The 17211-nt window shown below is 42.0% G+C and overlaps 1 protein-coding gene across 9 annotated transcripts in view; it reads right to left on the bottom strand.

Moving 5' to 3' along the window:
- The window catches only part of LOC116853160 (multiple PDZ domain protein-like), a 150136-nt gene that overhangs the window by 57851 nt on the left and 75074 nt on the right, over positions 1 to 17211 (bottom strand). For all 9 annotated transcript variants that reach the window (XR_004379915.1, XM_032834067.1, XM_032834072.1 and 6 more), the window contains 4 exons: positions 16386 to 16528; positions 13800 to 14134; positions 4274 to 4408; positions 1957 to 2115 (listed from right to left, as the gene is read on the bottom strand). Coding sequence is in view for 8 of the 9 variants with exons in the window: in XM_032834067.1 (XP_032689958.1) it covers positions 1957 to 2115; positions 4274 to 4408; positions 13800 to 14134; positions 16386 to 16528 (772 nt within the window). In the remaining variant the exon portion in view is untranslated. The remainder of the gene's footprint in view (positions 1 to 1956; positions 2116 to 4273; positions 4409 to 13799; positions 14135 to 16385; positions 16529 to 17211) is intronic.

Raw genomic sequence — 17211 nt, 5'->3', positions numbered from 1 at the left:
CCCCGTGCATTATTCATAATCTCCGAATTACACAGCTGGTCGTGGGACGCTCCCGAAAACCCGACATATTTTTCCTCGCTCTCGACCTCCCGTTCTCTCCTCCCTCTGGTCCCTCCCCCGCGACGTCTTCGACCCAGTCGTTAGTCTCCGCCAGCCTCGCGAAGGGAGCAAGAGAACGCGAGTCTTCGTACGAGTCGTCGTCGTCGTCGTCTGGAGTCGTGCTGCCCGAGTTGCGCGATATCGATCGAGTTGCACTCGCATCCGTATCGCCGTAATGGCTCGCAATTTAACACAATTACACACGTGAACACCGGGCGAATCGCGCCAGTACCGACAGTCAATAAGGCGCCTTGACAATGACGTACGCGAGCCGTGCGGTACCCCATCAATCTCCAGGCACGGCCGACATCTTAAACCCCCGCGTTGGAATTTAATGGATCGCATCGCGCACCTAACGCTCGTCTACTTAAATATGTAGCCTTGTGCAGGACGACGAGCCGGCATACGAGCGCGGAAGCGTTTCTCGCTTCTAATTTGCGCCCGGCTGACAAATGGACCGAGTTTTAAAACGTTATCCGCGCGCTCGTTCGCCCCTTCCATCCTTCCTTCTTCCTGTCTGCCTGCCTGCCTTCGGACGGTCCCGAGGAAAGAATTGCACGGAGAAAAGAAGAACACAAGCTGTTTTCGTTTCTTAAAGAGGACCGTCTTGTTTAAATCCCGCGGAAGCGGAAACGTGTAGTTGCGCGCGCGTCCTTCCGCGGCAACAGGAGAGAGAGAGAGAGAGAGAGAGAGAGAGAGAGAGAGAGAGAGAGAGAGAGCGCGCACACGTAGAACTCGATGAATTTTGCAAGCAGCGACGGGAACGCACGGCACGATCGTTAAATAAATTAACGAAACCGCATGAAAATAAATTCGAGTGTAGCTTCGCTCGGAGTTTAATTACTCCCTCACGGGGAAAACTGCTCTATGGTTGCCGCATCCTACGGTTAGTGAGAACATTCGTATGACTTCAAGTGAAATAGATACGGCATTAAGAGTTGCCGTTGCAACCCCATTTGCAATATCTGTGCTGCAGCCACAGTTCTTGTGATACGTGATGTTCAGTTAGTACATCCTCACGTACATGTGTACAGTACTGTCAGAAAGTTTCTGGACACCATCCACCTGGCACATCTAAGACGCATCAATATCCGTTACTGTATTGTGTCGCAATGGAAAATATACTTTCGCATATACGTTTTGCAAGTTTTCTAAAGTAAGCGGAGTAACTTTTAACATCTGTCGTATCACCCATTGATACGTTTCAGTGTCTCGGAATGGTGTCCAGAAACTTTCCGGCGATATTGCTGCCTCGACTAAGAAAATATTGCTGTCTGTCTGTTGTGATCTGCAGAACAAATATCGAGTTGGACCAGAAGTTCGTGCGGATGTTTATCTAGTTGACATTCGCATGTTGATATTAGGAGGACAGGTTCCATACTTTTGACCATCTATATATACGCTTTGACATTTTTGAGCATATTTTGTGATATAAGTAATAGCGTTTAAAGAAATACAGTTGTCTCTGCTGCGACTTGAAAATGATAGACAGTAATGAGTTTGACACATTTTAATGACTTATATTAATATTTCGTTATTTGGCAACCTTATTTGAACAAGTGATGTAATTTCTTATTTATTCTCGTGATATCCATAGTTCTCTTCGTGCGGTGCGCGCCCTGCCAGCGAACGAATTGCGCGGCTTAAACATTAACATTTTCAATCATTGGCGTATTCTTTTTTGCGTAAATAAACATCAAAGGAAAGATGGGTGGTTAAAGAGAAGCCGCGCGATCGGCCGATTGTCAGAGCTACCTCGGACGCACGATCATCCCCTTGGGGTGGTTGCTTCAGCACGAATGAAGAAAACAGGGCGGCGCCGAACGTGGAGGAACGCGCGGAACAAAAAAAGAGTACCTGATAATCCGGCGAAGTCGGCTCCACGGGTCGCGCGACAACCAGCCGCACGTGTGTGCCCGATTGCCGTAAAACCGCGGCGACCTGCTCGCTGCCCATCCCGCGTAGATTGACCTCGCCGATCTGCAATATGTGGTCCCCGCTCTGGAGTCGATTATCCTGCGGCATACAATGCGAAAAGGAGCGTTTAATTTCCGCGACTATCATCCGGAGAGCAAACGTTTGCGTTCCGGATTCCTCTCGCTTCGCAATCCCTCAGTTATTTTTTTGTCCCCTTCGAGAGGGCGAGTTTCCTCTGCGCCGTAAGTCACCTCGGGGCATGCGTTTGATGTCGAAATCAAATCTATAGGTCCACGTTCGTGCCGCACGCTACAGACAGTCCGTTAGATTGTTGAGCAAACGCGCCGCGAGAGTCCGACGGCGGGGAAGTTTGACGGCAGCAAGGGAGATAGAAAGGGTAAAAAGAAAAAAAAAAGAGTGGAAGGTGCACGCGACGCCTCGGCGCACCTCACGATTAAGTCGGTAACTCATCAAAAGTTAAAGCAGTGATTGAAGTGACTGCGCTGCTGAGAATTAAGTCCGTGGCCGAATTGACGTTATAAAGAGCGCGCGAGCACGGAGGAATTGCATTAAAAAGTACAGAGGTACGCCTGTACTTATCAAAACGTAATATATCCACGTTAAAAATACACGGAAAAAACAACACGGTTGACCCGCACATAAATCTGATTACGCCAAACGAACTCAATATTGGATCTGGTTGGCGCAACCAAATTTATGTGCAGGTCAGCCGTACTGTCTTTTCCGGGTATATAAAATCAATGTGGATGCAAAAAGCTCCGACTTTTAATACCAATGCTACGTTAACACGTTTGCTACCAGCGTCATATGTACGTAACAGCAAACATTTTTTTCCAAATAATTCCTAAATCTGTTTTACATAATTATGTAAAAAACACATATCAAACCCAAGTCAAAATTTTGACCCTATGTTGAACTTTGAATTATACACCACAGCTAAGATAACAAAATAGGTTAATTTTAATTCTAATGATATAATTAATTCTAATGATATAATTTACTCCTATTTTGACTCTGATGATGTCTGAAATTTCCGCTTTCTTTAGCGTCAAAGTAAGTTGTATAATAATAGGATCTTAGAAAGTAAAGTAGGTTCAGTTGCGAACCTCTATTAAAGCTTTATCTCCAGCATAAAATATATGTATTTTATAGAATTCTAGGTTCAACATAGGATTAAAATTTCGACTCGGAAATGAATCCCGAGTCAAAATTTTGATGCTACTTTGACGCTGTTAAGAACAGTTTGCGTCTACTTAGACGGTTTATAGCCTAGATAAAATCTACTTTGACCATATTGATACTCATTAACTTCTCTTTTGAATCTTTAACTCTACCTTGTTAAAATTTTGACGCTACTTTGACGCTCTTAAAAATAGTTTGAGCCTACTAGTTTGAGCTTAAAAATACTTAGATAATCTGCAACCTAGATGAAACTTATTTTCATGATATTGACATTCATTTCCGAGTCGAAATCTTGACCCTATGTTGAATCTTGAATTCTATAAAATACATATATTCTATGTAGGAGCTAAAGCTTCAATAGAGGTTTGCAACTAAACCTACTTTACTTCCTAAGATCCTACCTAAGATACAACCTACTTTGACGTAAAGAAAACGAAAGCGGAAATTTCAAACATCATCAGGGTCAAAGTAGGAGTAAATTATATCATTAGAATTAAACCTACTTTGCTATCTTAGCTCCTACTGCATTGTTGAATTCAAGGTTCAACATAGGGTCAAAATTTCGACTCGGGTGTCAATATCGTCAAAATAGTTTTCACCTAGGTTATAGATTATCTAAGTAGACTGAAACTATTTTTAAGATCTTCAAAGTAGCGTCAAAATTTTGACAAGGTAGAGTTAAAAATTCAAAAGAGAAGTTAATTAGTATCAATATCGTCAAAGTAATCGTAATAAGTATCGTTTTACCTAGGCTATAAACTAAATAGGCGCAAAGTATCCTTAAGAGCGTCAAAGTAACATCAAAATTTCGACTCGGGAAGAGTTTATAAAGAGAGTCTTTCAAATAAGTCCTGGTAACTAACATTTGGTTAAAAACTAAATGTTTTTATTCCGCGCACTTATGTTCCAACAAAAGAACGTTATCAGCACTGATGTTTGCATTACACATGTATAATGCCACTTACTGAAAGCCGAGGCAAACTTTTCGATTGACCTGACATATTCATCAGTACTCACAGATCAGATATTCATCAGTACTACAAGATTTACTCACGCGATCGGCAACACCGCCTGGAAGAATCGTCTTGACGACGACGCCGGTGCTACGTCCGCCAATGATGCCGAATCCAAGACCGCTGCCATCGTTGATTAGGTTTATCACTTCAACTTGAGCCCATTCCGTATTCAACTGCACAAGAAAAGAGATCGCGTCTTTTATTAAAGAAAGGAAAAAGGACGCCCCACCGATATCATCGAGCACTTCATCAGCCTTGTGGAGCGACCAGCTGTGGCACAATGGCAGCCCGAACTGTCGCGGCTGCCATTTTCATGAAAATTTTATTACGAATCGGCGAACCAGCCCTATCGATCAAGATGAGAGCACAAAGGCACGAGAGAGCCGCTCCCTTTTAATTTTAATTTCGGCGCGATCGTTAGCGGCTTAATCGCCCGCTGGGGGAGCTTCTTGCTCGGTCTTGCGAGTCGCGGCTTTTTTCAGATTTAATTAGCGGCGAGATTAGCTCTATTGAGAGACTGCTCGCTGCGAGCACACGTGGCGCGCGCTGAATAAATTTCCGCGAATCTTCCACCGTAGAGAGAAAGAAAGAGAGCACAGAGAGGCGGCTCTTTTTCTCTCGAATAATCGCAGATACATCGCTCCTTTTCGCGGCTCGCACGCATCCTCAGTTATGATGACACTAACGAAACCATTCATAACTCACCGCCGCGGAAAGAAAGGGCTAATGAGGATAAAGTATGACGGCGGGAAATGAGGGTAACGATGGCGAGAACGGCGCCGTGGCATATTTTAACGAAGTTAACGAAACGAACAGGATTACTCGGGATTTTCGGTAACGACGAGAAATTCGGTTTGTCGTGTCGACGTCGTGCTTAAGAGCTAGATTAATGCGCGACATTTCCCCCTTCTCTCCCGCCTGCGCTTGAAAACATGACGAAACGCGTGCACCTCCTCCGAGCGTGTCGCTGGCAACTCGTCCTTTGCGGTTGAATGTAACATGTAGGAAAATAATTGCGCTCAGCGGCGGCTTCAGTCACGTTCGAGAATTAACGGCAATGTACACCGAGAGAGTATTGTGGTTTTATTTCATATCAATTCTTCTCGATTTTACTAGGTTTGTGGTAGACTGTAAGTGTTTATCTTGTTGAGCAGCACAGTAAATTTCGCTAAAAACATTACAAAGGTTTCAACAGCACTTCAGCATTTCAGTTCCTAAAACATATGAGTAGCAAATATGAAACAAAAGAATTGATTACCGCAGAATGTCGATCCATTTTCTGATAACAAAGTTCTATAATATCCTCGGAAGAGTGACTAATTAATTTTCTTACTGCTTGAGCTCGCTACTATACGTCAGAAGAATTACGTTTACACTACGACTCTTATCTGGAGTATCCGTTCGGAGATGCCGCCTCGTTATGTTAAATAGATATAATCATTCTAATACGCTCGTTCATTATTTTAACAATGATTATAGATAATGAACGAATTGGTGCTGAACGCAATTAACGCTACCGTTACATAACCTGGATATTACTATACACACACTGAGAAAAAAAATTTGAAAATTTATCTGTGGGATATAAAGCTTGTTTCTCTCAAATAAAGTTTATTCCTGTGAAACAAACTTTCATTTCACAAATGTTCGCGCTATCTTTTTCCTTAGTGCAATGAGAGAAATAAAAACATTTTTCTGTGGCGGCACACACATATCTACTTGGACTAAAATAATATAAAATAAATGTTCAAATAAGAAAATATACATTTTCTTAAAACCTTAGCTTCTGAGCTAAGTAATACTTGCACGAAATGCTTAAATGAATTGCTTTCTAGTTAAATAAGATAATATGAATTTCAGTAAGTATATGTATCAATAAATATGTTATTAGTGCCCATCGAATAAATATTTCTTACTTTTTAGGTATTTTTTCTCTCGATATATTTTCAGCGCACAATCTCGCGGGTGTCATTCAGGTAATAAGTTAGCGAGCAGTTGGCGAGTCTAGAATGCTCGTTCATTATTCGTCATCGTTACTGAAATAAATTTTAATTAAAACCCAAACTGTAATTAAAATTATCCTCACATTTTATTAGTTTAAACATTTATTGCATTAAATCATTATTATATTTTAATTAAAATTCATTGTAATAACAATAACAAATAATGAATGGCTAATAAGCTACTTACTAATAACCACGAGTGTTTTAAGGGTAGCCGAGTGCTGAAAATATCACAGTAACATCCGAGTTACGCAACGGGAACACACTAATTGCGCGACCGTGACGATTAACGGATGCGTTAACGAACGCGTGGATATCAAACCAAAGTGGGTGATTTAACGACTCGCGATCCAATCGATCTCGACGGTGGATCTCGCAATCGCACGTCACGGTGTTCGCCGTATAATAATAACAATTTGTCTGAGATCAATAATAGAAGCAATAAGCAGCGGCGAGCCGACGCAGTAATCTCAGCCTGCCATATACATATATATACATCAGGTCATTAAATTTGATTGGTTCTCCAGGGTTTACTTCGTTATCGTCTGCGGCCACAATTAACGACCTATTTAATATTAACGTTCCGATTGCCGATATCTCTCCTCGGAGGAGAGCACAATAGCTAACGCATCCGCCTCTCGCGGTGGATCTCCTAGTCGGGGAATGATCGATCGACGCCAGGCTGCTTGCTCTCGTCTCTCGCCCGCCAAATGTCGCGACGCACGTCTGGATATTTGCACGAGGATATCGCGTCGGGAAACGATCCGAGTCGCGCGGGGCTCGGCGCTTCCGCTCGTCATAAAACAGCTCTTCTCCAACGCGATATTATAACACTATTCTATTGTCGGATAATTCCTTCATTTCCCGTCGCTCTAAAATATGCGAAGAGAGACGAGGAGCCGCACGAGCGAAGACCACACCGCCCTGCGTTCTGTTCGTTATCGGGCAAAGTTTGAAATTCGCTGGAGCAGTCAGGCAAGCAAGCAGCCTCGGGTGCGTCTCGCCGCACTTCCAATTTACCAGGCAACACATCAAACAATCGGTCGGATTTAATTAAAGCGTTTTTACCCTGGCGGCCGCATCGCGCTCAGACGTTTCCCGGATTAAATACGAACGCCGCGGTTATTGGCTCGTTAAAACGCGAGCCTCAATAAATTTTCATGACCCGGTAATTGCTTAGCACGCTCTCTCTCTCTTTTACACATACACACATACACACACATATACATTCGCGTTAGCGTTTGCGAAACGACGTGCACATCGAAAATCCCACGATGTGTCGCTCCGCGCTGTAGGGACGAAAACCACGTCGAGGAGCAAGAAGGAAGGAGAGAAGGAGGAAGACAAAGAGAGAGAGAGACAAAGCTGAGAGTGATTTACACTGCGGGTGTCGGGCAAATGCGAGCTCGCGGCGTGTATGCGCTCACACTCTAACGGAAGATTAAACACGCGGCCGGACACGCGCGTTTACCGGTAGATCGCGGAGCAAGAAATTCATTTTGGCGGAGATCACGTCGCGTCGCGCATCGGGATTCGCGTCATGTCGTCGTCGGCGTTAAAGGCTGCTGCTAAGAGGACGCTTCAGGGGGAGTTTGGAGGTATATCCGATAATCGTTCCTTACGGCGCGGAATTAGTTTCGGGATAAGTAGTGAAGTTTCATCGGAATTCCCGTCCTCTCGCCCGTCTCCTTCCCTCCCTCTCGACTCTCCCGTCGTGCGGAACGTCCGTGCAGAAAGAGGAAGCCGACGATCAATCGCCATCGTGTTGTTAACGCCGGCTGCATCAAGGAGTTAGGCCACTATTTAATAGGCGCGGAATGGAGATGAATTTCAGGAATACATACACTTCTTAGAGCAACGCGGAAAAATACTTACGAATGCAATTTCGATTGGTTCGAGTTAATTGTCATCTGTCCTTTAAAGTGTAACAGGCCTGAGACGTTGACGCCTCGATTCGGGTGATTTGCACAATTTCTTCGGCCAGGTTTATCCGATCTCAAGAAGCGAAAAATATTAATAACCTGTGACACTTTCACTGACATCAAAGTCTCAGGCCTGTTATATTTTAAATGACAATCAATTGGAACATATCGAAGTAATATCAAATTATTTACAAATAATGTTATTATTTAAAAACATTCCGCGTTGCGCTAAAACATAATACTAAGAAAAAAATACTTGAAAACTTGTTTATGGGATATAAAGTTTATTCACAAAGAAAGAAAGAAATTTTCTTTTGCAGAAATGAACTCTGTATCTCACAAATAATTTTTCAAGTATTTTTTCTCAGTGTATTCCTGGAACTCACCATCATTCTGGGTATTCCAAGATGGCCCTGAAGTGGCCGTTGCCTTTCTCTTATCCTGCTTTAATATTAACTTTCAGCGATATCGAGCGTCTCGAGAACACGCATCTCGAACTAACCGTAAGCTTCTGCTCTTCATTTAATTTTTAAGTGTATCAGAACTCGCTTAATCTCCATTTTGTTGTAATATACATTCCCGCGAGGAAACAGGGCGGCTGCTCGAGCGAGACCGAAAAGTTGCGAGCTACCCGCCCCGCCACGGAAACGTTGTTTCGTGTTTCTAATTTAATTTGCGGGCTTTCGGGAGAAACGTTCGTGGAGGAAGGCATGTTGCGACACGATAACGAAAGCGCAACTGACGGAACGTCGCGGCGGACGTCGCGGGACGATCGGTTCGATGCCTGCACTACTGGGAATCGGAGGTACTAACAACTCTCCATTAGTGTATCGTAACGGCACGCTGAATAATGCATTGATAGTTGCAATAAAATTTCATTCGACCGCCTTTCCGTCGAGCTGCACTGACAGCGCCGGAAGTTGCCGTCCATAACTCTATTCTCGTCCTCGATATCAGGACAGAGCGAGAGAGAAAGAAAGAGAGAGGGGAGGGAAGAACAGTCACTGACCTTCGATCAATCAAGCGTGACGTTTGTGTTTTGCGCCGTCAAAGAAATAAACGCGTCGTCAGGTGTACTCAAATATACCCGGAGTTTGTTTAACTTAGAGTCGTCGTTAGTATACGCGTTTCTCGCGACTGCGATTAACGTAAATATTGGCTCTCTAATATTCTTCGTAAGCCGATAAATGTATCGAGAGAAACAGTCGTCGTCAAACACGCCTTTGCTCATTTACGCATTTTCTCTCTTGCGCGAGGTGGATCGGACGAGCGTTTGAATCAACGTTCGCGTGATCTCTGATATCCGGAAAGCTCAATTTGCAGTAAATCCCGAACGCTGAACTCGCCTTGTTTATGAGCACTCTCACTTCCAGTGATCATTATCGATAGTATAACGCGCGATGTTGTGCAAACTTCGTGCAACGGCGAAAGTGTTAAACCGCTCCATCGAATGAAATTGATCGCGGAACAAGTGTCGAAATTTATGGGAGAAGGGGAGAGAGAGAGAGAGAGAAGAAAAAAGAAAGTAGAATAGAGTAAGAGAGAGAGAGAAAAGCTATGCGCTATTATATACTGCAATCCATATTCTGCTAGACTCTTCTTCCAAAACTTTTTTTTTAATTACCTACAAACATATTTCAAATTCCTAAATTTTACTTACTTTACAATAGTTTAATATCCAATCTCTAATTCATGCGCATCCTAAACAAATACCCAGTATATCTAAATTGTTAGTAGAACTAAGAACTAACTGTAAATTTTTTAGATATTAAGGAATTTAGTTATTTGTTAAGAATTAGGTATTACTAGCTTAAACTATTCGGCATTGCCCGAGTTATCACAAAGTATTAAGAGAATAAAATCAGAGAGAGCGAGGTGTCCACGTTTTATGGTATAGATCGATCAAAGGGTTTAAGAGTTTATAGGGAACATACAGACAGACATTCTATTTTATACATTTATATACATTACATCGATATTTCGATGTAACGTGGTGAGCATCATCCAGATCAGTTCTCCCAATCGTCTCTCGTAGAAGTAACAACGCCCTAAGTAAAGCTTGATTTGCAATATGCTCTTCGCTTCCTGTTTCTTTCTCTTTATTTATTTCTGATTTAAACCTTGAGTCTTTAGTTAGAAAAGGATAAAGAATAAGAAACAGGAAGCAAAGAGTATAATGTAGATTAGACTTAAGAGGCTTCGAATAAAAAAACTCTCCAAAAGCAGTACCGCGTACATTTTACCCCGTCAATCTCAAAATTTCCATTGCTCGTGCAACTATCTCAGTCAGTGCGCGCGTGCACACACACACACACACACACACACATATATATATACACAGACGCAAATCATGGATCTAATTTGCGCGCGAAATTGTCAATCTGTCACTATTAAAAGCCTCATCGAAGTGGTATTCCCGACGGGATGAATGATTCCACAGTTTCTACCCCGCTCGCAGCCGGTAATGGGCAATAAATTTTAAAGATCACGCAAACCTTGCCTGCAGAACCGACGTCGCTCTCGGAGGGCGTCAAGCGCGCGAAACTCTTTACCGATAATTCTATTTCCGTCGCGCAAACCGCCGCCGCTGTTCCTATTATCACGCTGGAAGACTGCCGGCGGGAAGGCGACGAGGGTGCAGGGGGAGGCGAAGGTAGCGCGAATGGGCGCTCGGTTTGTCTGCTATTGAAAAAGAAGAAAAAAAAAACCTTTCGATCTATAGATATATATCGAATGTCGAAGGGAGTCAAGAGGAATCGCTGGCCCGGACGCTGGCGTCGGTGGTGGTTGATCGAAAATTCTCCCTCACTGGAAAATTAATAGCCTCGAGCGAGGCCCCCGATTAATTGTTTAGAATTTATTCTGCAAAAGACACACGAGGGGCGCGCTCGACTGTGATGGGCTGGTACATATCGATTTGATTGCGCGAAGTAATAATATTTCGTGTCGTGCGCGTTGCTCTCCGCCAGCTGAAATGTGTGACAGCGGAGGCAGTCAATAGTAACAACAACAGCAACAACAACGTACGAGTTCGCGAAGGAAATTGTAGAAAGTTAAAAATATTCATAAATGCTCGCGAGATACAGAAAACAAATGTCCATGAGCCATCACGCAACCTAGAGCCAATGGGAGGACAGCCGGGAATAAACTGTACGTTCAACGTCCAATGAGTAATAATTTCGTAGAAGAGCCACTCGATGCCATTCGTGGCGCGCGATATCGTCGCGCAATATCGACGATAGCAGATATAAGATAAATACTATTGGCCGGAGTGTATTGCCTCGAGGTGGCCGCTCAAGGCTCCACCAATAATTCTATTCCCGTCGCAGCCGCGCCACTGTTCCTATTATCACGACAGAAGGCGCAGGAAGGAAGGGTGGTAAAAAAAAGAAGAAAAGAAAATGAGAGAAGGAGAGCGACGCCCAAATGAGGCCAATTACGTCTCGGTACATCGATTGGGATTTTATCGGCGGATTTCGTCGACACTCGAGTGAGCGGCTTTACCGCAAATATTTCTTTCGACCCAGCAGGTGCACCCTTAGTCCAATACTGAGTACAGAAAGAGAAAAAGGAGGAGAAGAAAGACGAGAAGCATCCGCGTGCGCGAGGATTAGCTCGAAAAAGCTCGATCACCGGGCTCCCTGTCGACTGCGAATCACGGGATAAAATGAGAAAGGCCGTAGTCGAGAGGGGAGCACGCTTATTAAGAGACGATGGGATAGGACCTTCACGCGGGGAAGGATTCAGAGCGACCGTTTTGCGCTAAGAGAAAATATCCGAAGAATCGTGCCGCCGACGGGGGAAGAACAGAGCGACGAGCACGATCGTTTCGTCGCGGCGATAAAGGACGACCTTCACGGCAGAATAATGTCTAGTTATCTCCCGTGCTACGAACATTCACGGCGTCGACGAGGGTACACGCCGTCGGGGGGAACGTCGTCGAACGAGATCCCATAGCTTCGTTAACTCTCACACGCGTAACTCTGAGCATTCCAAAAGAAATTCCTTAATTGGGTATATAATGGGAAAACACGGAAAAAGAAAGATTTGCTAATATATGGATAATTAAAAATATTAACTGCAGGAGCAAATTTTCTTGCTTTCATAGCAAAGTTATTTAGTTGTGATAGCTAAAAGATTTGCTAATATTATATGTATATAATATTAATGTTATATAATATATTATAAATTATATATAATATTAATATATAATATTAATATTATATAATATATTATATATTATATATAATATTAGCAAATCTTTTAGCTATCACAACTAAATAACTTTGCTTTAAAAGCAAAAAAATTGCTCCTGCAGTTAATATTTTTAGTTGTCTATATATTAGCAAATCTTTTTTTTCCGTGAAGGAATATCATACGGCACTACTGAGAAAAAAAATATGGTTGATCTCTTATCAAAAATTATAAAATTACTTTCGACGCCAACCATATCTTCTTGTTACTCTAACAAAAAAAATTAACAATATTCAGTAATGCATTCACGGAGAAAAATAATTTTGCTCTTTTAGCAAAATCGTCGTTGCTACTGCATATTCGTAGTGACATAAAAAAAATTTAGTTGACATAATTAATTTTACAAATTATTTGTTATCAGAGCAGAAGTAGTTTTGTTGGCAGGATAGAAAAAATTTGTTGAATGTATTTGTCTAAGAATCACATTAATTTTCTATTGATGCAAAATAATGCATCCTTAGCAAATTTATTTGCTATCGGAGCAAAATTGCAACTGCTTATATAAATCCATCATGGTTCTTATAACAAAATAATTTGTAGATTTAGCAAATTATATCCAGCAAATAGTGACTCTTAGCAAATCTTTTTGCTGTCCATATAACAACGAAAAGATTTTGCTAGACCAACAGAAAATTTGCTGGGCCAGCAAATTATTTTTCTCCGTGTTAAGAGAAAAGATATCTGAAAAATTTTTTTTTCGCGGTACGTATTAATAACATATTTACTTAAATTTGGAATTTTTTATTATTTAAGTAGAATAAACGATTGACAAGAGGATGTAAATTTTATTTGAAAAATATTTTATAATATTTTTCATATTAATATTGTATAAATATTTTATATTAATATTTCATATTAATATTGTATAAACATTTTATATTAATATTTTATATTAAATATTTTTAATTAAATATCTTTTTCTCTTTTATTTCTGCTATCGCATACCCCCCTAAAGTACTACGTGACAGTATTTGACTTAGCATATCTCTATCCTTCAATCTTGTCATCAATCATCTCGTAAGAGTGCGCAATCTATTCTATGAGACTGTTCTTCTCGGACTGTTTACAGATCTCGTTTCATCGCATTGCGCGCACAGACTGACCGATTTTCTGCCGTTAATATCTCAATAATTAACCGTGGTAGTTTGCAAAGTGATTTAAATAACTTTTCTATTCAGTTCAACGAGTATTACACACGCCTAAGTACCAGACATCTTGTATACACGAATGCAAAGTAGAGAAATCTGAAGGAAAATCGCCGATCACGGCGTTACTGTAAACGACGTGATCTTATGAGAGCGTTCGTTCGAGAAAAATGGAAGGACGTTCCAAGGAACACGGGGTTGAGGGTTAAACGAGAAGGGAAGAAAAACTACGGGACTTACCACCATGTCAGAACCACTCTTGGAGGCGTCGCTAACGGCGGAGGGGCTCCTTTCGATAACGAGGCCACCAGGTATCGGCGTCGAGGTCGGCGTAGGTGTTGGCGTATGTGTAGGTGTCGGGGTGGCCGCCGAAGTGGTGCTGGCCGGTTGACTTGACTTCGGGGTCGGTGCTGGTGTAACGACGGATGACGCTGACACCGATTGATCCTTGTCGGAGTTTGTCTGGTTGTTCCCTGCAGCGGCACCGCCGCCGACGATGGACGACGCTGCTCCTGCAGCCGCTGTCGAACTCGAACCACCGGACAATTCATCCGTTGGCAAAGAGCTCCCAACGTCTGTCAAGCAAACGCACCGCGTCCCGCCCATTGTACAAGCTTTTTCAGGACATTCGGGCTACCGTACGACACCGCGGAATGTGCCGTTCATCGAGTGCACCTCGGAAATACGAGGTATCAGACTGACTCCGAAATCTCTTCCCACATCCAAAAAGTATGATCTTATTCTTAGCGGAATCCTCGTATACACGGTCTCAAGACAATTCTTTTAAAGCAAAAGGGAAATATCCTACAACACTCAAAAGAGAAAATAAGTTCTAGTTGCAAATCATTTTAGAACAATCCTTTTGAAGCCATCCAGAAAAGTATTCCAGTTGCTAAGTGCTATTTCGTATAATCCCATATTCTAAGCGGAAACTTTTACTAAAGGAGTACTCCTTTTCTAACTAAGAGGATTAATATTATGTTTACAATATTTTCCCTTTAGTTTTAGGAAAATCCTATTTAAGATTTAACACCATATATAAGAAAACTCCGCTAACAGTAAGATTTTATTTTTTGGATGTACATTTCGTGTCGACATATTCTTAATTAAAAACTGCTTGTTGTTCTTATTTGCTAGTTGTTCAGTATACTTATGGAAAAAGATTTTTTAATCAACTTAATGTCTCTATTATTCTCGAAGACATTCGTTCACGATGAGAAGAGAAAAGCGCGTCGTTCCCCACGCTCTAGTTTCCGTCGAATTCCAAGATTACTCTCTAAATTTCTTCGTACGGAATTTTCTACTCCAAAGGCAGAACGACAGTCGAGCCACTCGAATTTGAGTTCGCACAAAGTGGATTCTCCACTTGGAATTTTCATTCAAGACTGAACAGATGTATTCCGCTGTGATTGAAACTAATTCACTCTAATCAACTGAAACATTCACTCACATGAATTAAGAATCCACTCGACAGAGTTTGACTTTGAGATTCTCCCTTGCGAGAGGATTTTTACTATCGCTTCGAGTAAATTTTCACTTGTTTGAAAGAACATTTTCTTGCTCAAACTCCAAGAAATTTAGAGAGTACTCGTACGCGACTCTCCTGTAACTTCCCCGGTGTGTGCGTCGTGCTTGAATATTGACGTAAATACGGTGACGCTCGAAAACTCTTGCACCCTCATACCGTAATTCCATTGCAACCCATTATTTTTCTTTTCCAAGAAAAGAATTTTGTCAAACGAGAAAGGGAGAGGACTCGCGCGGATTAATTTTGCAATATCTGCTATAATACATTTATAAAAAATTCTGTTAGAGTAAAGCAATTAAAAAAAGAGAGAGAGAGAGAGAGGGAAATAAAGTTAACATTGGTAAAGCGATATTCTCTCGAATCAACTGTGTCACTCGCGACGTGTACACGCACGAGCAATCCACCGCGGAGTTTGCTGTTCCATATGCAACGACGGGCCGCAGAAAAAAGCTTAGCGAAACTAATTTAACTCTTCGCGGCGTGGGGAATCGAGCGGGAATTCAAATTTATGACGACACCGGCGATTTTGACGTCGTCGCCATCGGTGGCGAATAATATTTTTCCGCTATTTCTCTGCGCTTGCGAAAAACTAGCAGGAACACAACATAGCAGAAGCGCGTGCCGCGACAGCGAGATACGACAGACACAATAGTGCTCGGATATTCTGTGATGAGCTTACGTATTCCGCGCGAGTGTGATGTCCGTCGCAACCCGGAATCGCGACAATTAAGGTCCCGATGACTGAATCTTGTTCCAATGATTTAAACATCAGCAGTATTCAATATTTCTAAAATATCCTTGGAATTTTGCTAAAAGATATTTCTTTACACCAAGTTATAATATTGTTCAATGATCTTCCAATTATCGAGTCCGTATTATTCGCTAATTAAAACATGATCCGTTTTCCAGTTCAATTTTTGACAATCGACATTATCTAATGTCTCATCAAAATTATAATTAATATTTACTGATTATATATTCAATTTTGTTATATTATTTCACAATCCCGCTGAGAAACCAAAGTTTTATAGAAAAAAAAGAATTAGTTTCCATTAATTGTTTACTAAGAAAGAGTTATTAAAAAGTTAATTATTTACCAAGAAAAGATTTACTAAAAAGTTAATTATTTACTAATAAAAGAGTGAAACTGATTGTACCTTTTTATTGGTTCAGTCGTCGCAACGTTTACTTTACACGTATAGTCGCTCGTTGCGAGTTACAAGCGAAACGCCAGAAGGCACGACGCTCCCACTACCATAATGTAAGCGGATTTCGCTCGGGACGGAGATCGTAATTACCTTGGGTGCTTCTCGCTACGACTAGCTCAACCAGACCACGGGCCTTCTGAAGAATCGAGATCGCTTGTTCATGGGAGACGTTCGAGTCTAAGGGCTGCCCATCGATCGCCAATATCTGGTCGCCTTCTACCAATCGACCGTCGCTGAAACAGAAAGGTCTCAATTCGATATACGTCCTATACGATGTGAAGGAAAGCGAAATAGATAGATAGAGCGAGAGAGATAGAGCGAGAGAAAGAGAGAGCATGAAAGAGAAAGAAATACAAAAGAACGTCCGTCGTGAACTTCCGAGAAGAGAAACAGAGATGATGATGAGCAAAATGAACTTCTGAGATGTGAAAGTCCGCGATGAGCGAATAAAATGAACCCACCTGCAAAATCGACTGGGAAAGAGAGAAAAAGAAAGAAAAATTGTGTGAGAGGAAGAGAGAGAGCGTTCTGTATTCGCGACGGACACGAAATGGCATACGCGCGCGCGTTATACACGGCAATCAATCATATTGTTTGCCATTGACATTTCCAGCCGCGCGTCGTTGTGCGCGCCGTTCGCTCGTCGCGTTTCGAATCGCTCCTGCTAAATAATCGAACGGCGATCGATGATGAATTTATCTAACAACGCGCATATGAACGCGCATATAAATGCACTATGTATTTGCATGTATACGCGCGCCTCGCTCGCTCCGCGGTTATAATTAGGTTGTTTAACGAGAGCCGTTGACCGTGTCGTGTATTATCAGATAGTTGTTTAATTTTTATCATATTTTTGTCATATCCGGCGCGGAGAGCGAGGGATGAAGGAAGAGAGAGAGAGAGAGAGAGAGAGAGA

The sequence above is a fragment of the Odontomachus brunneus genome, unplaced genomic scaffold (genome assembly GCF_010583005.1).
Source record: "Odontomachus brunneus isolate Ranch 3 - 2012 unplaced genomic scaffold, Obru_v1 Obru_scaffold_283, whole genome shotgun sequence".
Classification (NCBI taxonomy): domain Eukaryota; kingdom Metazoa; phylum Arthropoda; class Insecta; order Hymenoptera; family Formicidae; genus Odontomachus; species Odontomachus brunneus.
Note: the sequence above shows the minus strand (reverse complement) of the source record. Positions and strands in the feature narration are given on the sequence as shown.